Source organism: Rhineura floridana, chromosome 5, assembly GCF_030035675.1.
Source record: "Rhineura floridana isolate rRhiFlo1 chromosome 5, rRhiFlo1.hap2, whole genome shotgun sequence".
NCBI classification, from domain to species: domain Eukaryota; kingdom Metazoa; phylum Chordata; class Lepidosauria; order Squamata; family Rhineuridae; genus Rhineura; species Rhineura floridana.
This window is the reverse complement of record NC_084484.1, coordinates 181164886-181191900: the sequence shown is the minus strand read 5'-3', so window position 1 is coordinate 181191900 and position 27015 is coordinate 181164886. Positions and strand designations below refer to the sequence as shown.

Genomic DNA, 27015 nt, shown 5'->3' with positions numbered 1-27015 from the left:
ATGAGTAAAACTTTGTGCTTTAATATGATAGCACATTCCGGGGAAGAAAGGGAAGATTTGCAAGTCGACGGAAACAAAGACATCTTAAATGTGAAACCAAAGAGACGGATACAGTTAACTCTTCGGCATAGCTGTTTCTCATAGAGTCAGTCACACTCTAAGGAACCGGCCATGATGGATAAATATAGTTTCTGATCGTCTTTCACAGTTGAACTTCTCGCTTTAAAGCTTTGTAATTGAAAATATCTCCGTAGGTGAATAAGAAGAAAGAGAGAGAGAGAAATACGCACATACTAGCCGGCATTTGCAGCAGCACGACACATTATTAGATGGAACAGAAGTGACTGGCCTAACGTACGCCTTAGTGCTGCAGTCCAGGTATGCTTTCAAACATTTCCACATCTGGATTTTGTCCTGCATTTGGGAGTTCCAAAGCACCTGGTCTTCTTTTCGAATTGAACTGATACATTAGGGAACCTTCTACCATGCCATTTCTGATTTTGTCCATCATGGCTAGTAGCCATGATGGCTATGTCACGCCTCCAGTGTCAGAGGTGGGATGCCTCTGAATACCAGCCGCTGGGAGTTGCAGAAGGGGAGAGTGCTAATGCACTCAGATCCTGCTTGCAGGCTTCCCAGCAGGGCATCTGGTTGGCCACTGTGAGAGCAGGATGCTAGACTAGACAGGCCCTTGGCCTGATCAGCAGGACTCATGTTCTAGTAATCTTTTTTTTAAAAGATATACAGTATATATACATAGATATACATTACAGATATATACATATATATACATACATATATTGATATATACATACATAATATACACCATATTCAGTCCTTATTCCACTGTCCAGCTATTTGTGCAGCTTAGATCCCAGGCAGGCAGGTATGCTCATGTTCCACAGAGTTTAATGGAACCTACTCCCAAATAAGTAGATATGCCTACACAGGAACATTGAAAAGGGAAATGGACTGCCTTCAAGTCGATCCTGACTTATGGCGACCCTATGAATAGGATTTTCATGGTAAGTGGTATTCAGAGGTGGTTCACCATTGCCTTCCTCTGAGGCTGAGAGGCAGTGACTGGCCCAAGGTCACACAGCTGATCTTCATGGCTGCGTGGGGATTCGAACCCTGGTCTCCCAGGTCCTTGTCCAACACTCTAACCACTGCACCACACTGGCTCTCACATAGGAACATTGGAAGCTGCCTAATACTGAGTCAAATCATTGGTCCATCTTGCTCAGTACTGTCTACACTGACCGGCAGCAGATAGTCGGGGTTTCAGACAAGGGACATTCCTTCCTAGCCCTACTTGAAGTTGCTGGGAACTGAACATGAGACTTCTGCATGCAAAACAGATGCTCTAACCACTCAGCTATGGCCTTTCTCCAACCTAGAGTTACAGCAAGTTGTACCTGCCTATCCAGCTACAGTCCTTCCTGCCTGAGATCTTGACGAAGGCTGGTTTTTGTTCCTCCCTTTAAAAAAATTATTACCACTCTTCAGTCGTTCCCTTAATAATATAAACAAGAGTCAAATCAAATTTATAGCAAGAGTTGAGAAGGCTTTCAAATAATGTTACTGATACTGTCAAGTAAGCATAAACTTGATTGCCATGGACGCCCAATCCATGCACATATCATAGGACTGGTCAGCTTCCTTAATTTCCTTGGGCAGCTTGAATAAATTCACTTGGAAACAGGAATAGGCTACAGCAGGTAATTCAGGATGAGGCCCTCCCCAATTCTGGGGTTCTCTGGGTATTTGGACAGGAGAGCCAGTGCAGTGTAGTGGTTAGAGCCTTGGACTACAACCTGGGAGACCAGGGTTCGAATCCCCACACAGCCATGAAGCTCACTGAGTGACCTTGAGCCAGTCACTGCCTCTCAGCCTCAGAGGAAGGCAACGGTAAACCCTCTCTGAATACCGCTTACCATGAAAACCTGATTCATAGGGTCGCCGGAAGTCGCGATCGACTTGAAGGCAGTCCATTTCCATTCCTGATTCTAGAAAACTGAACACTCTGTTTGCATGAGTAAGTGCTGAACTATGCACTAAGAACAATTACATGGTACAGCCTTCATGGGACAACAATGACCAGGCCAAAGATTTGGAGGCTAGAGTGTTGCTGGCTTAATGGCCAGAGTAGGTCCCTGCCTCTAAGCCTGAAGCTAGTGATCAGGGGGACCCTGAACCTAAGTTTGATTAGCAGGATACTACTGAACCAGATGCTACAGGGCGTGGAGAACAAGAGCCTGGATCCTCAAGGGCACCTTTCCTTGGGGAAGGACTGTAGCCCAGTGGGAGAGGATCTGCTTTGCATGAAGGTCCTAGGTTCAGCCCCCAACATCTCCAGGGAGGGCTGGGAGAAACTCTCTCTCTGAAATCCTGGAGAGCCACTGTCAGAGTAAATAGCAGAGCTTGGAAAAGTTACTTTTTTAAACTACAACTCCCATCAGCCCCAGCCAGCATGGCCACTGGAGTGGGCTGATGGGAGTTGTAGTCCAAAAAAGTAACTTTTCCAAGCTCTGGAAATAGTACTCAGCTAGTTGGACAGACCCAGTATTAGGCAGCTTTCTATGTTACCCTGGGCTTGAAGAACCAAGTGCCAGTCCCGTGGTGCCAGGAGTGTACCAGGCGGGAGGTGATGGAGCGCAAAAGAAGTGCCCCTCTTGAGGCCAGGTTTTTTTTATTACAATTCTTTTTATTTTATTATTTATCAGATTTCTTACCTCCCCTTCACCATAAGGTTCCAGGGCGGGCTACAACAATAGAATATGCATTCCTCAACAAACAAATAAAGCTATTAAAATGAAAAAACCCATAAAACCTTTCCAAATGGAACAGAACAGCAGAAATTCAGCAAAAGGTCCCACAAGACAAAATAGCTCAGCTGTCAAAGAGGTGCATCTTCAGCACAGCACGAAAGGCGTACAGTGAGGATGCTAGACGCTCCTCTGTGGGAAGGGTTCCACCATGTAGGAGCTGCCACAAAAAAGTCACTCCCCTGAGCCATCATTCCCCACATTTCTGAGAGCTGCAGAACTACCAAGACAGCCCCCTCTGCAGAACTTAACGCCCAAGATGGTTGGTAGGGATGGAGGTGGCCCTTCAGATATTTGGGGCCTAAGTTGTTCACCCTTTAAGAGGCTCAAGTTCTCTCAAATGGGGTGCAGCCTGGGAGAGGTGAGCTGGAGGTAGAGGCTCAAAGGGCCTCTGTTCACTTCCAAACTGGTTGGAGCAAGTTGCTCAGTAGCAGCTCTCCATGGTACTGAACCAACCAACCTACTCTGTTCTGTGGGCTCCCCATGGTACCTGAGTACTCCATCATATACAACAAAACAAAATACCTCCTTATACATATAAAACTAATACATCAGGGAGAGGGCTAGCCTAGAATCTCTCTCTCTCTCTCTCTCTCTCTCTCATAGGTGTGTGCATTCATTTTGGGATGATTGAACTAGATGTGGCCTATTTGGTTCAATTTTTATGCATTCTGAAACAAATGCATTCAGGAATGAATGGGAATACTTTTCATTAATCCCATTATACCTATTCAGATATCATTCATACCATTCCAAGGAGGGTGGCTTACATTTCTCTGGCGATAGTAAGGGAGGTGATTGCCCTAGATATTGCATCACTCTGAGGCATTCAGGTGATACAACATCTGGGGCATTCTGCTTAAAAATGGTGGCTACCTGAGAGAGCTGCTGAAGCAAGCTCTGCTGACAGTGGCAAAAATTTAAAAAGGGAGGGGAGAGACCAAGGGAATCAAATGAAAGTTGACACAACAAATGCAAGTGTGAGAACTGAATAATGAAACAAATCTTATAACAAACCATAAGCAAAATGAAAGGTGGATTTCAGAACAAATTCTGTTAGCGAAATGCAAAACAAATTATTTCCCGTCCCTAGTTTCTGACCAAAATGAAGAAGGTGTGAAAACTGGAGGGAGAAATATCAATAATTTAAGATACGCAGATGATACCATACTACTAACAGAAACCTGTAATGATTTGAAACAAATGCTGATGAGTTAAAGAGGAAAGCACAAAAGCAGGACTACAGCTGAACATCAAGAAGAATGACAACAGATTTATGTAACTTTAAAGTTGACAATGAAGACATTGAACTTATCAGGGATTATCAATACCTTTGCACAGTCCTTAAGCAAAATGAAGACAATAGTCAAGAAATTAGAAGGCTAGGACTGGGGAGGGCAGCGATGAGAGAACTAGAAAAGGTCCTCAGATGCAAAGTTGTATCACTGAACATTAAAGTCAGGATCATTCATACCATGGTATTCCTGATCTCTATGTATGGATGTGAAAGTTGGACAGTGAAAAAAGCGGATAAGAGAAAAATCAACTCATTTGAAATGTGGTGTTGGAGGAGAGCTTTGCGCATACCATGGACTTCAAAAAAGACAAATAATTGGGTGTTAGAACAAATTAAACCAGAACTATCACTAGAAGCTAAAATGATGAAATTGAGGTTATCATACTTTGGACACATAATGAGAAGTATGATAACCTCAGTTTCATCATGTTAGTGTATAGTGACAGTTCTAGTTCTAACACCCAATTATTTGTCTTTTTCGCAGTCCATGGTATGCATAAAGCTCTCCTCCAACACCGCATTTGAAGAAGTGAGTAGAAAAAGAGGAAGGCCAAACAAGAGATGGATTGACTCTGTAAAGGAAGCCACAGACCTGAACTTACAAGATCTGAACAGGGTGATTCACGACAGATGCTCTTGGAGGTCACTGATTCATAAGGTCATCATCAGTCGTAATCAACTTAATCAACTTAAGGGGGCATTTACACATATCCTGTTGCCAAGCCCTCATGCAGTCTCACATTCAAAGAAGCCAAAGGGGTGTGGGATACCTAACCCAAACCAAAATGTGTGAGAACAAGGTCTAAATAAACAATATTCACTGCCCCAATCTCACTCTCCTCTTGGCACACAGCTAAGACTTTTCAACAAAAAATATTAGAAGGGCAGCCAGCCTTTAACTAACGACGACTATGTTTGTCCGCTGGATGAGGAAGAAAGGAACAGAGTTGGATGCCCTCGCCTTGTCGACTTGCAAAGAGAATGTATATAGCAAGACAATGACCTTTGTTCAATGAGCCAACACTGCAAGCTTCCCACCCATTACTCCAGAGTAACTTCATTGAAGGGAGGTAGAGCTTGTTCTGGAGCACAATGACCTGAAGACTGCAGGCTAAACAAGTCAAATGTAAAATCTTAAGTGCTGCCAAATGAGGCTGAGCCAAGTTCTCTCCGGGCACTGGCAGGCACTGCTTTGTTGAATTCAAATAGAAAGTCCTCCTTGAAGTTCATGCCAGCTGCAAGAGTTTGGCTTGGCCAACGCACAGAGAGGCCAGCATGTTCGTGGACATTTGTCAGCTTTTCTTTAGTGCAGTCAGCCCCAAAGGCCATGTGAAGCTGCCTCCAGAAGGTCAGATCATTGGTCCATCCATGCCAGGATTGACTGACAAAATCTCTCCAAGGTCTCAAGAAGAGAGAGGTCTTCCTGAGCTTTGCGACCTGAGATTCCTTGGTCCCTCATTGGTCCCTCTAGGATCATTGGTCCATCAGGGGTTCCACGGCATGCCCAGAATTCCCCAGCATACAGCTTTGTCCTAAGGCAATTGCTCTACTTGAATTCACACAAAATCATTGGTGTAGTGGAGGGGAACCTAGGCGAGTGCATGTCAGGACATTCTTTTTTCCAGAGCAGGAGCTCTGGCATCATCTGATGGAGCACCAGGATAATTCAGGCCTTCCTAGTTCTGACAGGTGAATGAAGTGATAATAAGGTGTGGAAGAAACAGAGCTCCACGTTGCGTTTGAATCAGATACACTAGAGGCACATCATTAAAATATAATAAGCAGCTGCTTGGAGAGAAATTCAGACAGATGAGGAGGTTCCCTGCAAGCCTAAAAGTTCTCTGTTCCAAGCAATTTTCAGCACACATTTATAGCATTTTTCCAGAAGCCCAAAGAAAGCTGCTTTCCTATAGTCACACAAGCATCTTAGCTACTAGGGGTTGAGACATTAGCACTACGCACACCTGTTTATGTGTTTTGTGATTAGAAGGTCGGGCATCAATGTTTCTCAGAACATCCTGTAACATATCCTCGTAACATTTCCTAACAGCACTTTTCAGTGTTATTCTTCCCATCACCCTTTTTTGTACTTACATAGTCTTAACCAAAGTTTGAGACCTACAAGTTTTGATTCTACAAAGGTTTTTCAGTTTATTTATGACTGATCAGCATAGAGGAAGTCCGAGGAAGTCAGAGAATAAGGAAATAATGAAGCAGAGGCTGGATACTTCCTCCTTTTTCTTCATCAGGGTTCCTACTTGAGGCTAGCACTTTAAAATGGCAACATTTCTTTGCAAGACCGATTTGCATTCCTAATGAAAAGCTAACCATTGCATTTCAGCTCGCTGAAGATCTCTTGATAAAGCTCAATGGATTCTACAAGTTGAACCTATGCTGTCAAAAAGGAAATACAACTGAGGGCAATGGAGCTTAACTCCTGGGAAATTATGCATAGGATTGCTGGATATTTGGATCTCCTTGGGGGCGTAGCTGTGATGAGGAGCTCCCACACATCAAAATTGACCACTACACTACCGCACGAAATACCATTGACATCATTCTTAAAAATAAGACTATGCCTGTGATAGAAACCTGGTGGTAGAATATGATCTATATGTATTTTTCATCATTTTTCTTTTAGATGTCCCTTGCTTGGTACCCAAACCCTTCATGTCTGCATGCAATAAGTGCTGCTGCAGAAAGCTCCCCCTAGTGGCCAAGACAGCCAGAGTGGTGTAGTGGTTAAGGTGCTGGACTATGATCTGGGAGACCAGGGTTCAAATCCTCACACAGCCATGAAGCTCACTGGGTGACCTGGGGCCAGTCACTGCCTCTCAGCCTCAGAGGAAGGCAACGGTGAACCCCCTCTGAATACCGCTTACCATGAAAACCCTATTCATAGGGTCGCCATAAGTCGGGATCGACTTGAAGACAGTCCATTTTCCATTTTATTGGCCAAAGCCATTTCCCAACTCCTCCTAACACAGCAGAACGGAGGCCTTGATCCTAAGTATGCAAACTTAGAAGCAAGTCAAATGAATTTCAGTGGTGCTACTCCCCAAACAAGGGTGGGGGCTGCAACTTGAGAGTTAAATCAGATCAGAAGAAAGCAGACTTCTCTATCCTCTGTGATAACTCACAGCTTGTTTCTTACACCAAGGATCACTGCCTTGATTTCTTCTCCAAATACATACACGCTTTTTAGTTTAGAGAAAAGGAGAGTAAGGTAGGGGCCACAACAGAGGTGCATGAAATGATGCAGTGTGTGACAAAAATGGATAGAGAGTTTTCCTCCTTCTCTCATTACTAGAATTCAAGGGCATTTGAGAAAACTGAACGTTGGAAGATTTGGGGCAGACAAAAGAAAATCCTCCTTTACACAGCACATAGTTAAACTGTGGAATTCGCTCCCACAGGAAGCAGTAATGGCCACCAACTTGGATGGCTTTAAAAGAGGGTTCGACAAATTCACGGAGGATAAGTTGGACAGTGAAAAAAGCAGATAAGAGAAAAATCAACTCATTTGAAATGTGGTGCTGGAGGAGAGCTTTGCGCATACCATGGACTGCGAAACAGACAAATAATTGGGGGTTAGAACAAATTAAACCAGAACTGTCACTAGAAGCTAAAATGATGAAACTGAGGCTATCCTACTTTGGACACATCATGAGAAGAGAGGATTCACTAGAAAAGACAATAATGCTGGGGAAAACATCTCATAAGAAAAACATCTTCATAAGAGAGATGGTTTATTTTATTATTTATTGCATTTATGTCCCGCTTTCCCTTCAAGGAGCTCAAGGTGGCGTACGTGGTTCTCCCCCTCCTAATTTAAACCCCACGACAACCCTGGGAGGTAGGTTGGGCTGAGAGACGGCGACTGGCCCAAGCTCACCCAGTGTGTTTCATGGCTGAATGAGGATTTGAACCCTGGTCTCCCAGGTCCCAGTCCAACACTCTAACCACCACCACCGCACTGATGGGGGGGGGCTTTATGAACTTTTGAGTCGCGGTATAAAAATTGGGGGATTTCTAAACACTAATATAATCGGCTACTTTGGGATGTGGAAGTTGGATTATTTTCAGTGGAGGCTGGTCGGTTAGGGCAAGTGCCTCACTAATTCTGTCTGCCCTCAGCCAACCCCTACCGTCTGGCCTTCCTATTTACAACCAGGCCAGAGGATGGCCCGGTCTGCAGGCTTCTTCCTGCTTAGTCTCAGTGTTGCCCATTGCAGAGTTGAGCAGGGAGGAAAAGGATGGGGACAGAGACGGAATTAGTTGGCTTTGCCTCTCATTGGCCCTGGCGCCACCTACTGTTGGCCTCTGTGCCTTCCGCCATACCAGCCCCAGTGGGCACCACCCACTGCTGATTATTCTGAATCACCCTATTGATAAGCTTGACACTCACTTTTTGACAGATTTGACGTATTGCATATGATGGTTATTGTACTACTGTCAGCACTTATTTTCCACCAAGCCACTTTGATCACAAATGCATTTGTGGGAAATGCGGTATATAAGGAAACTTTGGCTGCAGAGGGAAAAATGAAATATCGGGAGTGAGAAGGCGAAACGGAATGGAGCGGTGGGGATCTTGGAACAGCTGCACTCCCCGTCGCACCATTTTGTTGCAGGGCTTCACTTGTCCGTGCTGGAACGTTTAAACTTGAAAAATGTTCCTGTTTACCCAGGCATGCGAGGGCTGAAGGGGCCCGCTCCTGGCAACCTAAAGATCAGCGGCGAAAGAATGGTTTGAACTGCACTTTTGAATGTTTTTCTTTGTAATTGTGTTTTGGTATGTTTTTAATTGTTTTTCGTAGACTCTCCTTTTTCTTCTTAAATTTTTTTGTTTATGTTTGCCACCCTGGGCTCTTTCGGGAGCAAGGGGAAATTATAAATGTAATAAATAGATAAATAAACGTTTGATCTCACAATGAATTTGGTTGTTTTCATTCTAGCATAGCAGGAACTCGACAAAACACATTTGAAAACAGATTCCCTCTGGACGGGGGGGGGATGGAAGAGAGCAGGGTACTGGCATTTGGTGGCCATGTGTGAGAACTATTCACATCTGTGTCCATTACAGACAAGACATACGCGCCTCTCCATCCCAACTCAGTGGTTTAACCTTTAATGATCCCACGGAAAGGAGAGGCCTGAAACCAGACTGAGGCCCTATCTCCTTTTAAAGCAGTACCATACCACTTTAAAGCAGTGGAGGCTGGTGGCTCCATGTCAGTGCGGCAGTAGAATCCACTCCAGGTTTTAGTCCAAACCTTCAAGGAAAGTTTGGACTAACACCCAAAGTGGATCCCACTGTCCCACTGGCTTGGAGCCACCACCTACTATTGGGTTAAGCAATCATGGCTTGCCACAAAGAATGCTCGGAACTGTAATTTGTGAAGGGTGCTGAGAGTTGTTAGGAAACCTCTATTCCCTTCACAGAGCTACCATTCCCAGAGTGGTTTAACAATCAGTCCCTCTTCCCGGAACGATTGTTTTAAAAAGAGTGGCCATGCATCTTGCTTCACAAAGGACTCACCTGCATTTTGAAGGTGTCCTCTGTTTGAGGGCTGTCCAGTCCAAGTCTGGTTTAGAGATGAATGGAATGGACTGCCTTCAAGTCAATCCCGACTCATGGCGACCCTATGGTTTTCATGGTAAGCAGTATTCAGAGGGGGTTTACCATTGCTTCCCTCTGAGGCTAGTCCTCCCCAGCTGGCTAGGGCCTGCTCAGCTTGCCACAGCTGCACAAGCCAGCCGGGGGGCAACTGGGCTCCTTGGGACTGTGCCGCTTGCCCCCGGCTGCACAGGTGCCAGGGCACGTAACCCCTGAGCAACTCATTGTGGGGGTGAGCTTCAGCTGGCCCTTGACACCAGGAGACACGAGTGGGGATTTGAACTCACAGACTCTGGACTCCCAGCCAGGCTCTCCTCCCCACTGTGCTATACCAGCTGTGGTTTAGAGATACAGGTCCATAAAAAGGGAGACATCAGGAGCCGTAATGTTGGCTGTCGGCAGTCAGCCACCTCTGGTCAGCAAACTGAGCAGGTATACATTATCTGGGGTCTTCCCCACCGTGGTGAGATACATTTGTATTTCCATTTAAATTGTAGCAATTAATTCTATATTTGCATCTAAACATGTACATTACCATATGCAAATGTTATGAAAATTTGCATCTTCTTTCAGCCTCTTTTTTTGGCAATGCAAATCTTCTTTCAGGACAATGAACTGGCCTCCCTAGATCAAATGCTCGTCTTCCAGGCTGATGCCACTGGCTAGAGTTGGGTCAACCAAAATCAGCATAGTAATCAGGGAACAATTTGCAACAAAATGGAATGAGCTGTAGAGAAAGCCAGAGTGTAAACTGCTGGGAGTAATATTACTTGACAGTTGCTGGCTAACAGGAAGGTCCATCTTTCAAAAGACTGGGCCAATTTTCCTTACCCAAAAGTGGCTGGGGGAGAAATCTGACATATACGTAAACGTATTCATGGGTGGTACATTTAAAGAAATAGCATAGCATGGAGTTGAACAGATGGTAGATTGAGATCTACTGCCAGATCTCTCCATGATTCGCAGAAGCTTGGCAGGAGGTCTTGACTCCTAATTGTTTAACAGCAGCAACAACACAACTACTTTCTCCACTAAAATTAAATGCTGAAATGAAGGAAGATAACCAGGGGTGGAGTTTTGTGTAAACAGAGTGTGAACTCAGAGCGCACTCAGAGGCACCCTGTTCGTTAAGGCCAACTATCTATGTTTTGCTAGTACTGGTTGATAGAACTTGGGGATCTGGTAAAAGACAAAGGAGATTGACAAGCTTGAAATCTGCCCACCCTTGAGGTACAAAATCCACCTCCCCTCCCGTCCTGACCCCCTTTCAAATTAAAACAACACACACAGAGCACTATACACACAAATAGGACAGATATGCAAATAACAAAGGGCACTGCCCCCATCAGGCCTAGGCTGGTCTCGAAATGGTTGGATTTTCACCCATCTCCCTGACACATGGTTTAAAACAGGCGGCAACATTACAAATTTGTTTTCCCCAAAGTTATGCATATACAATGCCTAGATAGATTTTTTAATAAAACACTTACAACCACTTGATTCCGTTGCAGGTCCCATTCTGCAAGACGAAAGCCAGGAAAAAGGCGACCAAAAATTGCCGCTTCATCTTCATTCCTTTCCTCCTCTCTCTTTAGCCACCAATTCTCTTCTGGAGGGGAAAAAATTAAAATTGGTTTTGGGAAACAAAACTCCCTCGCTTTCTCTTGGGAGGGGCAGGGAAGAGAGATTTCCTCCAGTGCCAACCTGGAATTGAGGATGGAAAAAAAAAAATATCCAGGTTAACACCAAGCATTTCAGTCCTATGCCAAAGGGAAATGGAAAGGAGTGGTTTATGAATCACAAACAAAATTCAGGATTCCCACCCCCCACTACCATCATTACATTCCCCTGTTCTCGATAGAATCTTTATAGTCACAGAGACAGACAAAGCACATGGCTTGAATTATAGCCAGGCACTCAAGTCTGATTGTATGTTTTTGGTTAACTCTGCATATGGCAAGATTTCATTCTTTATCCAGGCATTATCCCCCCTCCTCCCCTTTTAAAAACATAAATATTCGCTCGAGAAGGGAAAAGGTGGGGGGGATGTATGGACATCAAATCTCAACCCTCTCTAGAGGTTTTAATCTTTATCCTTTTTTCATTTACAAATATATTGAAAGTGGAGCGTGCAGGAAAAGAGCACTTTTTAAGGAGACAAATTGCAGGAACGGATGTCGGCTAATGGAGATGCCCCCTCTTTGCAGATGTTGGGGGCTGCCTGGTCTGGCTTGCAAGGGATGCTTTAGACTGCTTTCTGCCTCTCGGTTTCTTTCACACCTCATTAGGTTAGGATCTCACCTCTCCCACATACTCAAACACCTGGACCCCAAGGAAAAATTCGAACTGGGGAATAAACATACAATTGCAAACAGCATCTCTGCAGGATCACTGAGCAGGGTTTGTTTTGGGGGGGAGAGGGGAATAATAATAGAATCATAGAATCATAGAACAGTAGAGTTGGAAGGGGCCTATAAGGCCATCGAGTCCAACCCCCTGCTCAATGCAGGAATCCAAATCAAAGCATTCCCGACAGATGGCTGTCCAGCTGCCTCTTGAACGCCTCCAGTGTCGGAGAGCCCACCACCTCTCTAGGTAATTGGTTCCATTGTCGCATGTCCAGTCGAAATCTGGCTTCCTGCAACTTGAGCCCATTGTTCCGTGCCCTGCACTACTAAGCCAGGATCCCTTTGCTGTTACACCTAAATGCATTTATTATGTTTGTATCCTTCCCTTCCTTTAATGACCTCAGGGGAGCACATGTGGTTTCTTACACACAACACACAGGCACGCCACACCGAGGTTATCCTCACAACATCCCTGTGAGGCAGATCAAGCAGAGAGAAGGCAACAAGGCGAAAGCCATCTAGTGAGCTGAAACTGAGCCCAGGCCTCCTAGCAAGGCAATATCCAGCAATTCTGCCTGAGCACAGAATACATTTTCAGCATCTTTAGAGTCTATTCACACATGACATGTTTAGGTGTACACCAAAGGGCATCTCCAGACGGTCAGTATTTTGTGGGAGCAACGCAGTTGCATACCAAAACAAATCCACTTTTTTAAAAACACACAGAGAGACTTTTCATGGTTTGGCAAACAACAGGGAAACGCATTGAAAAGCGTAGGCTGAACAAATAACTATCAGGAAGACGTAAAAACAGGCAACAAGCAAATCAGGATGACTGCAGGATGAGTGCTCAGTACGGAGCTGTCAGCCAGTTCTGCCATCCCCTGGACTCCTTGTAAGGGCTTATCCACATGGGAGCCTTACTTCATACTAAAGAGGCTGTTTTTACCTCTGTTTTCCATTTGCACCATGCACAGTAAGGGATCAATGCAAGCTGCAGACAGTGTTTTTGGTGAGGCAGCGCTCCATTCGCCCTAATGGAGCAGCCTCCATTAGAAAGGACGTAGGCCCCTACCACCGCAAGGGTGTGGACAGAACATTATGGCACAGAAACTCCCCATTTATGAGCCAGTAAGCATGCACTGGGCTGGCATACTAAAAGTTTAAATCCCTTGGCTTGAAAAAAAATGGGTGTACGTGCACATGTGTGTGTGTGTGTGTGTGTGTAGAGACAGAGTCTGTTTGATATATCAGTAATGCTACTGTTAGCTTCATTAACATTATCTTGTTGCTAGTCTTACAGCACCCCTGTAAGGTAGGTGAGTTGTGTTACCCCCATATTGCAGGTAGGAATCAGAGACTGAGAAGCCTCCTTCAGGGCACCTAATGTGTTGACAGCAGAGGCAAGATTTGAACTAAAGACTTGCTACAGTCTGTTGCTGGTTGTTGTCTGTGTCAGCTTTATAGTTTTGCCGCCCTGGGCTCCTGCTGGAAGGGCAGGATATAAATCAAATAAATAAAATAGTTTTAGTTGTATATTTAATCATTCTAACCTGTTATTGTAAGCAACCCAGGAAACTTTTTTTTTTTTTTTGCAATTGGGTGGCCTTAAAATGCAAATAAATGCACGGACTGATGTGCAGCTCAGCCTCTTTATCACAACAGGCATGCCAAAGAAAATAGCCATAACAACTGCTCTTTAAAAATGTGCTGCTGTTTTGCAATTTAATCTTGAATATATAATACAGCGGACCTTTAAACTGTGCAGTGAGTCTTACGTCTGTGTATGTGCATGCACAAAGGCGCACGCCGTCAATGTTCTTTTATCTAATGGTTCTTATTTTGAAAGATAAGCACTTTGGACAGCTCCTTGAAAGTTTGGACTAGAACCCAGAGTGGATTCCACTGCCCCACTGACATGGAGCCACCAGTCGGCACTGTTAAACAGGGATGGTGACAGTCCTCAGATAGCTGTCAGGACCTGAAGGTCTTCCCCTCCCCCGGAACTGGTTTTAAAGGCACAGATCTACCATCACACATAACTGGCCCTTCACAGCATATCCAGATATATATGAAAGACTCTTTCTCCCCATGCACCTGATTCTATGCACTGGAAGTAAGCCTTGCTCATTTCAATAGTACACACAGTCTGATCCATTCCTAATCACTTTTCATGGGAAGCAAATTTTTATTGACCACAATCAGAATTTATTTCTAAGTAAGGCTGCAATCCTGTGAGCCCTTCCTTGGGGATTATTAATATTACTCATTTGCTGTGGCTTCAAACACACCATACATTTAAAGTGCATTTAAAACACATTGTTTCCTCCAAAGAACTCTGGGTACTCTAGTTTACCCCTTACAAAGCTCCAGTTCCCAGCGCCCTTAGCAAACTAGAGTTCCCAGGACTCTTTGGGGGAAGCCATGTGTTTTAAATGTGCTTTAAATGTATGACATGTATGCAGGCTTCCTCTCGTGTGAGCTCGGGATGGTTTCCAACACAGTCAAATAACCAATTTTACAACCACCATTTTTTTTTAAAAAAATAAAAGCAGATACGAAAAAGCTTCAGCCAAATAACTTCCATGACCCAGATAAAAAAACAACTAAAATCACTTTCAACACAGAGTCCCTTTCAACAGAATCAAGTTTCAACCAAGCCCAAGTGAACAGATGTGGCTTCAGATGATGCCAAAAGAGGGAAACAAGCTTAATTTTACATGAAGGAATTCCACAAACGGAGCACCACTGCAGAGAAGCCCCCATCTCACATTGCTGCACAACAGGCCATGCTCAGCAGTGTAGTTGTCCAGGTTCTCGGGGGGGGCCTAGACCCTTTACCTTTTTGGGGAGCATGGTCCCAGCAGGGTCCCAATGTCTCCAGCATCCTGTGAGCCAATCAGAATTCAATGAAAGGGGTGTGTTAGTCTTCTAACATGCTTCCTTGACCTTTCCTGCTGATCGGAGCCAATCAGACTGAAAGGAGGTGAGTCGGCCACTGAGAAGACTCTTCTCAGTAGCTAACACACGTCCCTTTCATGCTGATTGGTGCCTAGGGATGTCTGTTGTTGTGGGAGAAGGCATGAACAAGGATCTCATTCTCAACCCAGCAACAAAAAAGAGGGAGGGGCATGGCTGTGACTATCATGAAGGGATCCTGCACTTCCGAATTTGCCACTACACTAGGGTTTCAGAGAGGGTACATTCCCAGCCTTCTCCATGCAAAGCAGATGTTCTACCACTGAGCTATGGCCCTTCCCTTCATTTGAACCCCAAGCCATTCAGTGATATATACCATTGTGAAATGGAGCTCATGCCTGAACTCATGCAGGATTGCACTGCCTGTCTACAATCCTAAATGAAGGAATCCCAAGAAATGGGATGGCAGATATAGAGAAATTTTGCTGCTGATTAAACTTGGTTTAGGATCCAGTAGTGTAGTGGCAAATCCAGAAGTGCAGAGTCCCTTCATGATAGTCACGCCACACCCCCTCACTCATTTGCTCTCTGTCATAATCTCCACACTCCCCAGTCCTTCCCACATGTGCCTTCTCCCAAAACAACAGACATTCCTAGAAGCCAATCAGCATGGAAGGGGAGTGTGTTAGCTACTGAGAAGAGTCTTCTCGGTGACTCTCTCACCTCCTTTTACTCTGATTGGCTCCAATCAGCAGGAAAGGACAAGGAAGCATGTTAGAAAGTTCTTCTCAGTGGCTGACACACTTCCCTTTCCTGCTGATTGGCTTGTAGGATGCTGGAGACAGAGGGACCCTGCTGGGACCCTGCTCTCAAAAAAGACCCCCCAGACCCTGTCCAACTACGCCTGTGTTAGGATCAGACGGCAAGCCTCTGAAATTAAGTCTAGGCCTGGCCCTTTTTGAAACAGCACAGCATTCCATTCCCTGCCCTGCCCCCTCCAATCTGGCTTTCAATAGACACTGTAAGGTGGCAAATGCATTCCCCTTCCCTGCTGCTGTCCGTATGCTAGAGAGAGGTTCTGCTCCCTCTCTCATAACACTTGAACCCGGAGACATCCTGTGAAGCCGAATGTTGGAAGATTCGGGACAGGCAAAAGGAGCTGCTTTTCTACACAGCACAGATCAACTTGGATGGGTTGAAGAGAGAATGAGACAAATTTATGGAGGATAAGGCTTATCTGTGGCTATCAACTGTGACGGCTGTGCTCTGCCTCCATAGTTTATTATTTATTTATTCATTTATGTATTACATTTGTATACCGCCCCACAGCCGAAGCTCTCTTGGCGGTTTACAACAATTAATAGTTATATTATCCATAGTTGGAGGCAGCATACTTCTGAATACCAGTTTGCTGGAAACCACAGGAGGTGAGAGTGTTCTTGCACTCAGGTCCTGAGGCATCCGGATGGCCACCGTGAGACCAGGGTGCTGGACTAGATGGGCCTTTGGTCTGATTCAGAAGGGCTGCACTCATATTCTTACGGGCCCTCCTTGTTATGAGTGTGTTTGAACCACTTGGGAAAGTCAGGGAAATTTGGATCAACCCCTAAAGCATGCCTCAGAGGAGAAAGTTACACTTGGCAATGGGTTCAATGGACCGCTTGTCCTCGGGGGTGTATTTGCTGTGCTCTGCTGTGCGCATTAAAGTTTTCATCCAAAGTGTCTCCCACTGGCCTAAGAATCCAGTCGCTGAAAACGCCATTCCTGGAAAAATGCCATCAGAAAAAACAGACTTGCCTTGGCAGTCTTCCTCCTCTCGCTTTTTTTTTAATTTAAAAACCCAGTCACTGCAAGTGGAGATAAGTTGAGGCCACTGCTAGCCATTTTTATCTCAGCTTCTGCTGCTCCTGCAACTGGAGTGTTTCAATGCTTTTTTTTATCTCTGCTCTCAAGAAGCCCACTTCAAAACTTCACTCCTTAATCCCCCAGCATTTACTGCACTGCCTGAGATGGGCTATTTTGGAGCCTCTCGTTATCCCTCCACTGGATTTGAGCTTCTTAACAACACAGACTACTGGGTTGTTGTTGTTTTCGCAGAAGTTGCTATATTCCAGAGGCGGAACTCAAAAGACCAATTTGCAGCACAGAAATCCTGAGAAAAACCAGCCTCATCACAGAGAAACGATACCAAGTTTCTTCAAATAAATAAAAAGAGCTTCTCTAGCTTCCTTCAATGAAGGCGCCAGGCGGACCTCACTGGAAGGCATATTCCACAGCCGGGGAGGCACAACTGAAAACCCATCTTTGTTACTGGTTTTTGAACAATGAACTAATTAAGATGAAGTGTTTGGACTAAAATGGGCTGAATTTGTATTTCCATTGCACTGGGTGACGGGTTTTATTTCTGATGGCTCTAAAGACGTAATGACTCAGCCAAAGTCCATTCTCTCCTTAAAATCGATGCTTCATTTCGGTTGCATTGCATCCTAAATTTTAACTGAATTATCCTTGGTAAGAACACAAAGAGTCACCCAGTCCATCTGTGCATGTTCACACAATTTGCTCAGTAGAGGTTGATCCACTAGGGCAAATGGGGCTCTGCCCCACTAACCTCCATCTGCCCTTGGCCAGCCCCCATCTACCTGCCTTCTTACAAACAACCAATCACGGGGTACCACTGCCTGTCACTGCCTCTGACTCTTCCTACTGCTGGTCTCCCTGACATCTGCCCTACCAGTCCCAATGGGCACCGGCCCCCACTGACTGGGTTGCAGCCCAACTTCAGTTGCTGCTTTAACCCTTTAAAATCTTAAACTGGGGTGAGGAATCACCCTCCAGATGCTGTACTCCCATAATCCCCTGCCAGCATGGCCAATGGTCACGGATGATGGGAGTTGCTTCCACAAAAACAGGAGGGTCACAGATTCTCCACCAGGGTTCTATCCAGGTAAGGGCCACGTTACCTGAAAGCCCACCTTCATCCATGTGTACCTAGCCAAACCTTTAAGATCCTCTTCACAGGTTCTGCTCCGGGTTCCCCTGCCAAATGACGTTAGGCAGGAAGCCACCAGAAAGGAGGCCTTTTCAGCAGTGGCACCCCAGATATGAAACTGTCTTCCCTGAGAGGTTCACCAGGCACCATTTTTGTGCTCTGCCACATGAGGCAGCGATGGCCACCAACTTGGATGGCTTTAAAAGATCAAGACAAGCGCATGGAGGATAAAGCTATCAATGGCTATTAGCCACAAATGGCTATGTTCTCCCTCCGACTACCAGCTGCTGGGAATCACATGTGGGGTGAGCTGCTGTTGTGCTCAGGTCCTGCTTGCAGGCTTCCCATCAGGGCATCTGGTCCAGCCTTTCCCAACCAATGGGCCACCAGATGTTGTTGGACCACAATTCTCATCTTTCCTGACCATTGGCAATGCTGGCTGAGGCTGATGGGAGTTGTGGTCCAACAACATCTGGAGGCCCACTAGTTGGGAAAGGCTGGGTTAGCCAATGTGAGAACAAGATTCTGGACTAGATGGGCCACTGGCTTGATCCAATAGCCAGGCTCTTCTTAGGTTCTTTTAAACACCAGATGAAGACCTTTTTTTATTCACACAAGCTTTTAAATAACTTCAGCAGTCTGGGCCTCTCGGTTTATTAAATCTGAGCTTGACCGTTGGAGGCGCAGTGAGTTCCCATTTGTGCAACTTTTGATTCAATGGTTTGCTTTTATTTAATTTGGGGGTCTTTTTACTTATTTACTCTATGCTGCCCACAAAACTTTACATTATGGGATGGCATGCCGTCAGTCAATAAAATAAAAAACCAAAATTCTGCCAGAACAGTTATCCTCAGGATGAAACATCAGCAGGTGGGAAAACGGTGGTATTGTGGTTCTTTCAAAATGTGCCACATATTTTGCAACCTCTTTGCACACCCCACGGTCACAGGGAGCTAAATGTGCATCTTGCAGAGGAATTTCTAAGGGGAGAAGAAGAGAAGGGTTAAATCCTCCAGCCTTTGGATGTGTGCAAAGGTGAAAAGTCAGGTCGTAAGTCAAGGCAGGAACAAGTGGCTTGTTATCTCTGCTACTAACCCAACCCTGCTTGTCTTTAACTGAGGTTATTATTATTGTTACCCATCTGTGCAAGTGTCTTTTAAAAAGACACCTTCATTCTTTGGCTGCTGTTGACATGCATGTTGGCTTTAAAAAGAGGACTGGGCAAATTTATGGCCAGTGGTGATAAACATCGATGTGCAGGACAACACTGTTAGCCACACTGTCACCAAGATTGCAAAAATGCAGAGAGCTGTACTGATCCATTTTGTATACATAGGGATGGAAAGATCTGTCAATTTCGGTTCTCTCAGTTTGTCACTTTTCTAATGTTAAATTCAGTCCTCTACAATTTTACAGCAATCTTTGAATTATTTTTTTAAAATCCTCATGAAAATTCTCTACCATTTTAGTGCGAATTTCTCCAAAATGCATTTTGTAAGCAGTTTTGACAATGTTTTGCAAGACTTTTCTCATCATATCATGCCTTTTTGCATGTAATTTTCACTCCTGTATTCATTTTTATGCACTTTCCCCCAATATATGCATTTTTATAAATATTGTTTAGTTGGCGAACTGCACCCCAAAATTCTAACAAATGTGATTTTAGAAGGATGGCTGGGTTTCGGTTCTCATATTGTTTTGGGAATGGCGCATTTGATCCATTCTGCTTGAAATGCAAACTGAATCGAAATTCTCACCCATCCTTACACATAATATGCTCCCTCTCCCCGCCCTGCCCCAGCAGCAGAATACATAAGGAGCATAAGAAGATGCCTGGCCCATCCAGCTCAGCGCTGCCTACACTGACAGGCAGCAGCGGCTCTCCAGAGTTTCAGGCAGGGAATTTTCCCAAACTCTACCTGGGGTCACCAGGGTTCGAACCTACGACTTTCTTCATGCAAAACATGTGCTCTGCCACTGAGTTATGGCCCTTCCCCATAACTATAATGCATACATAGCTAGCTCAGTGGGAGAGCATCTGATCTGCATCCACAAAAGGCCCTGAGGTCATTCCCTGGCATCTCCAGGTAAGGCTGGGAGAGACCCCTGTCTGAAGCCCTGGAGAGCTGCTGCCAGTCAGTGCAGACAATACTGAACTAGAGGGACCAATGGTCACACTGGCTAGAAGGCAGTTCCCTATGTGCTGATGTACCCAGATTTTGTAAGGTCAGCTGACAGTCATATACAAGTGAGCTGACAAAGGCTGGTGCAGGGTGGTGGTGGTGGTGGTTGTGTGCTTTCAAGTCGATTACGACTTATGGCGACCCTATGAATCAGTGACCTCCAAGAGCATCTGTCATGAACCACCCTGTTCAGATCTTGGAAGTTCAGGTCTGTGGCTTCCTTGATGGAATCAATCCATCTCTCGTTTGGCCTTCCTCTTTTTTTACTGTTTTTCCCAGTATTATTGTATTTTCTAGTGAATCATGTCTTCTCATGATGTGTCCAAAGTATGATAACCTCAGTTTCATCATTTTAGCTTCTAGTGATAAAAAGGTAAAGGTGTCCCCACACTTATAGTGCAAGTAGTTTCCGACTCTTAGGGTGACGTCTTGCAACGTTTACTAGGCAGACCGTTTATATGGGGTGGGATTACCAGTTCCTTCCCGGGTCTTTCTTTACCCCCCAGCATATGCCGGGTACTCATTTTACCGACCACGGATGGATGGAAAGCTGAGTGGACCTCGACCCCTTTTACCGGAGATTTGACTTCCTCCTTTCGTTGGAATCGAACTCCGGCCGTGAGCAGAGCTTTGGCTGCGTTACCACCACTTACCACTCTGCGCCACGGAGGATCTTCTAGTGACAGTTCTGGTTTAATTTGTTCTAACACCCAACTATTTGTCTTTTTCGCAGTCCATGGTATGCGCAAAGCTCTCCTCCAGCACCACATTCCAAATGAGTTGATTTTTCTCTTATCCACTTTTTTATTTATTTATTTATTATACTTGTATACCTCCCCATAGCCGAAGCTCTCTGGGCGGTTTACAGTAACTAAAAACAAATACAATTTAAAATACATCTTTTTAAAAAACAATTTAAAACACAATTTAAAAATTTAAAACAATATACTGTCCAACTTTCCCATCCAACACCATGGTCTGAATGATCCTGACTTTAGTATTCAGTGATACATCTTTGCATTTGAGGACCTTTTCTAGTTCTCTCATAACTGCCCTCCCCAGTCCTAGCCGTCTTTCGATTTCTTGACTATTGTCTCCAGACTGTGCTGAGGTATTGATAATCCTTGACAAGTTCAATGTCCTCGTTGTCAACTTTAAAGTTACATAAATGCAGGGGTTAGACTGTTGGAATCTGGCTGAAGAAACCTGGCCTCTCTTGTCCCTGATCAGCCATGAGGCATGACTGCAAACCTATGCCTAGTTACCTGAAAGTAAGCTTCATCAAACTCAGTGATGCTTACCTCTGCCTGCATATGTTGAACTCATAAAGCCCTGGGCTCCTTTGGGAGGATATACATTTAATAAATAATAATTGGCTGTCAGTTCATTTCCGAGTCTGTTTTAAGGTACTTCTGCTAGTGTTTAAGCCCTGCATGATTTAGGTCCCAAATATCTGAAAGACCCTCTTAGGTGTTGAGATCAGCAGAGGGGGCCTGTTTGGTAATTCTACCACCCTCAGAAATTTGGAGTGCTGGTGGCTTGGGAGAGGGCCTTCTCTGTGGCAGCCCCTAAGTTGTGAAACTCCCTCCCCACTGAGATGCATCTGGCAACCTCACTGTATAGCATTAGGTGAGTGCTGAAGATGCACCTCTTTACCCTGGCCTTTGACACCTGAGACATCTGTTTTTAGGACCCACCCTATTTTGTGATTCTGGTTGTTTCTAATTGTTTTTAACACTGTATTGTCAGGTTGTTGTAACCCAGGCTAGGTGAAGGGTGGGCAATAAATGATCATGATGAGACACAGTGAGCTTTTCCAAAAGATTTACGGCCAGCTGAAATGCAACCTGCAGCTCTCAATCAGAAACAAAAAGCAAACAATCTTGCAAATAAGTGTTACCATTTAAACTGCGAGCATGAAGTAGGAACCTCATCAAAGGAAGAAGTATCCAGCCTTTGCTTCATGATTTTTCTCTTTCTCTGCTTTCCTCTAGGATAATCTGTCGCAGACAATGATAAAACTTGAAAGCCTCGTTATCGCCTCATTCACTTGCCAGAGAGAGGAGACTCCATCAGTCTCTCTCTGGCACTACTACAGATGATGGCATTGCTTCTGCTCTGAAAAAAAAAAGTTCTGGAGCTGTGTTCCTCACTCCCTTTCCTACAACCCATCACCAACAATCATGGAGGAGAAGTCCAGCAATACCTATGAGAAATGATAGCTCAATAGCGCTTCCAAGTTCAGAGGCAGTATACCTCTGAATACCAACTACAAGGAAGTAGGCAAGCAATAAGGAAGAGCTATGGTCTTCACACACTGCTCATGGCCTTCCCAGAAAATTCTGGCCAGCCGTTGTGGGAGAGCGAATGTTAGACTAGATGGACCCGTAACCTGATCCAACAGGGCTATTCTTACATTAAACCATTCAGATCAGAAATCTCCTATCTCCTGGAGAGGTTTATGTAAATCCCTATTCACTGTCTCTACTGAAGACTGAGAAAGAAGGAATTGGCTTAACTATGGGAAGCTCAAGGCCAAACCAAAGCTTTTTCCTAGACTGCACCACTGACTGATAAGTGTGGGCTGCAGGTTTGAATGCTCCCCTCCACACAGAAAATGAGCCTACCAGGGAAAAGTTTAACCTGACCCCTTCTCCTTGACCCACTCATTTTCTGGGTGCAGAGCGCTTATGTTCATCTATGTTTAGATAACAACCGGATGTCATTTTGAATCAAGGTGGTTGACTGAATCTTCCAAAAGCGCACTGATGTTTGTTAGTTTGTTTCTAGAATTCCTGAACCGCATTGGGCACGAGGCTGTTAGCTGTTTATGTTTAGGAGGAAAATTAAAACTTTTCTTTTTTTAATCAGGCTTTTGAGCCTGCAAAACATTTTGGCTGCTGTGTTAGCCTGCTACTGTTTTCTATTGTCTCCTTTGTATATATATCCATATATTAAGTTTTTTTATGTATGCTGATCTCCTTAGGGAGGAAGAGCAGGATATAAATTATTCTAAATTAATGATTTAAAAAAAACTATTTAATTAATTCTCATGTCATTTCTCACTAAATTTTATGTAAGAGAGGTGAAGAACGAGAGAGAAAGGCATACTATTTTCAGCCAAACAATCATGTGCCTCTTGCTCAACATCTAGTTCCAAGTCACAGACATAGACTGCTGGACAGAGATCTGCTAGGGCCAGATGTTTTGGAGTTCAGGAGAGTTTCTGTCTTTGGCAACTTGCCTTTGGCAAAATGTTGGACTTGTGGTCTAATGTATATATTCAGCAAAAAAAAAAAAATCATATGGCAAAGCGTTTCCTGGACTGTACCATTTCAGGCTTTTGGAGTGGGGAGGGTTGAATGTTCAGTCTCTCTCTCTCTCTCTCACACACACACACATATTCCCTGCACATGAACTAGCATATCAGGAAGAAGACTAAGCTGAACTTTTCTCCCTGACGTGCTAGTTTCCCTGTTGCATGGAGATGTGCCCCCATCCTCCCTCGTGGGAATACAGTCAATAAACATGGGACACCCCTCTACGCAGCCTGGAGTGGAAGGTTTTGTCGCTCTATGCTACTGATTGCATATAAATGGCCGATAGATGTCCCATTTGAGTCACGCCACCTCTGCGGTTCATAATTTGGGTTTTATGAAACTGAGGATGCCTCCGCACTGTCGCTCTTTTGTGGGAGGGCTTCAAGCACATGCCAGAAATTTAGGTTTGCACAATTAAAATGGCTTCAAGTGCTCTGTTGCCCTCGTGAAACAAATCCACTTTAAAAGAAATGTTGTGCAGCCAGGAAAGTGATGGGGAAATGAGGGATGAACAAATTATTAACAGGAAGGTGTATAAACACCCTGCAACCCAATCGGAACAAATGCTCAATAAAGACAGGGTATAATCTAACCTCCATGAAAGCAAATCAGGAGGAACGCTCAGTAAAAAAGGTTGCCTGGAGGAGCCCTGACTTCTTCCTTGCTGCAGATATCTCTGTGTGATGTTCCTTAGTTATAGCTTCAGCATTCAGGAAAGGCCATAGCTCATTGGTAGAGCATCAGCCTTGCATGTAGAAAGTTCCAGGTTCAATCCCTGGCATATGCAGGTAGGGCTGGGAGAGACTCCCTGGCTGAATCTTTGGAGAGCCTCAGATGGACCAACTGACTCAGAATTAGGTAGCTTCAGGTATTGCTATCCAGTTCTTTAGGACTACAATCTGGATATCATTGGAGGGGGTCATGTTTTGACTGTGATGGATCATCATGCCCAGGGCCAGGGGACACCTGCACTTTGATTCTCAGAGGCCACTATTCTCCAGACAGCGTTATCTGGGGACCACAAATGTATTTTGCCTCTCCACCAAAATTCTCTGAAAATGGCCGGGGGCAACCAGACAATGTTCTTAAATTCCTGCTAAATGATGAAACTGAGGTTATCATACTTTGGACACATCACGAGAAGACATGATTCATTAGGAAAGACAATAATGCTGGGAAAAACAGAAGGGAGGAGAAAAAGAGGAAGGCCAAACAAGAGATGGATTGATTCCATAAAGGAAGCCATAGACCTGAACTTCCAAGATCTGAACAGGGTGGTTCATGACAGATGCTATTGGAGGTCGCTGATTCATAGGGTCGCCATAAGTCGTAATTGACTTGAAGGCACATAACAACAACAAAGAGATGCCACCGGGGATTGAACCTGTGCCCTTTTGCATGTAAACAGATGCTCAACCCCTGCGCTATGGCCCTTCCCATAGATTTCTTTCCCCCCCCCATACACTTCAAACCATAAGAGTATCAGAAGAGTTCTGCTGGCTCAGATCACCGGTCCATCTAAATCCTGCATCCTGCTTCCCACAGTTTCCCATCCACATGCTTCTTGGAAACCCACAAGCAGGGCACAAGGGTGACAGTCCTCCTCTCCCCTCTTCCTCCTCCTTGCTTCCAGCAACTAGTATTCAAAGGCAAAACATATTTTGCCGCACCTTGATTTAAATTCTAGTGCAGCCAGCTGGGAGCAGAAAAGCTTGTTTTGTGAGCCTGGTCTTGCCTGTGAAAAATCAGTTGGCTCTCCTTGAACACACGAGCAGCGGTTGTGTAGTGGCAAATTCAGAAGTGCAAGGTCCCTTCATGATAGTCATGCTGGATTAAGAATGTGAACCTTGTTAATGCCTTCTCCCACAACAACAGATGTCCCTAGGAGTCAATAAGCATGAAAGGGGAGAGTGTTAGCTACTGAGAACAGTCTTCTCAGGGATTGGCTCCAGTCAGCAGGAAAGGACAAGGAAGCATGTTAGAAGACTCTTCTCACTGGCTAACACTCTCTCCTTTCATGCTTGTTGGTTTGTGGGATGCTGGAGACATAGGGACCTTGCTCCCAAAAAAGTAAGGGGTCTAGGACCCTCTGAGACCCCGGAAGACTACAGCCAGAAAGCATCTAAAGTCTCTCCCAGGGTATGTTCTGAAGGCACAGGAGGCTACCATTTGCTGATGCCGCTAAGCCAGTCTAGGTCTGGCCACTGCCTGGAAGGCAGGTGGTCTGGGAACCACATGTATGCCATCTTAGATTCCAAGGTGGCATCCACTCTACATTAAGAGCTCTATGATCCCACTCTAAACAATCGTGGCTTCCCTCAAAGAATCCTGGGAAGTGTATTTTGGGGAGGGTGCTGAGAGTTGTTAGGAAACTTTTATTCTCCTCACAGAGCTACAATTCCTGGAGTAGTTTATCGGCGAGTCCCTCTTCCCAGAGAACTCTGAGAATTGTGGCTCTGTGAGGGAGGTCTCCTAACAACTCTCAGGACCCGTAACAAAGTTCTTTTGGGGAAGCCAGGCCTGTTGAAAGTGGTGGTTGAAATGCACAGTGAACTGATGGGAAAGGCAGGATATGGATGTGTATTTGCGGAGGGGGGAGAGTCTCATCTTCTGCTTCCAGGCCCTTGATGGGGATTCATAGCTGTCAGGAGCCTGACTGGGGTCAGTCCGTGTGCATTTTCCCCTCAGTGACGTTCATAACAGCACAGAGGGAAGTGTCTGCCAGCAATGATCTCTGGCTTCTTCTGATCACAGGTTTGGATTCACAATTCAACTTGTTTCTGAAACCACATCTGTGGAGGAGTGGCCGGAGAAAGAAAGCAAACATTTTGCAGCAGAACCAAGTCTGCATCTATACGGGTTCTCTTTACTGGATTCACTGTGTTTGTCTGGAACTCAGCAGAATATATTCCGTTGCCAGGTCATAGTAGCCCACCCGCCTGCGCCTCCCTCCGTGCCACCCAGAGCTTTCTCCAGCAGGGCCGTCTTCCAAGCACATTCTCTCCATCTAGCTTGAATTGCAGCCATTTGTCTTGAACAGTCAGAACAAAATTAACCTACATTTGCAGCTATTCTCATTTTAAAGTGACATCTAAAAGCAACTTTGTGTGTTTTTGACTGCATACACACCATACATGTAAAGCACATTGTCTCCACCCGTCCCAGAATCCTAGGAACTCTAGTTCATGAAGGAAGCCAGGAATTGTAGTTCTGTGAAGGGTAAACTACAGTTCTCAGGATTCAGGTAGGGGGCAGAGCCATTTGCTTTAAGCATGCTTTACATGCATGCTTTGTAAAAAGACGGGGCATAAACTAAATTATTATAAATAAATAAATAAGATATTTATTGTAATATTGACTATATCTTACTTGGAAGAAGTTCAGCTGAGTTCAATGGGGCTTATACACCCAATAAAGTCTTGTACAGGTGTGGAGCCCCACGGTCAGTTACCTACCCAATAGGCAGCCCAATCCCATGCATATTTAAGAACATAAGAACATAAGAAGA

At 44.9% G+C, this 27015-nt stretch overlaps 1 protein-coding gene across 3 annotated transcripts in view; it reads right to left on the bottom strand.

Annotated features, from left to right (window-relative positions):
- WNT11 (Wnt family member 11) overlaps positions 1-27015 on the bottom strand; it is a 73268-nt gene that overhangs the window by 43072 nt on the left and 3181 nt on the right. For 2 of the 3 annotated variants that reach the window (XM_061629047.1, XM_061629049.1), the window contains exon 2: positions 11236-11449. In XM_061629047.1, the coding sequence (XP_061485031.1) occupies positions 11236-11318 (83 nt within the window). In that variant the 5' untranslated portion in view covers positions 11319-11449. The remainder of the gene's footprint in view (positions 1-11235; positions 11450-27015) is intronic. The other variant, XM_061629048.1, reaches the window with a different exon arrangement.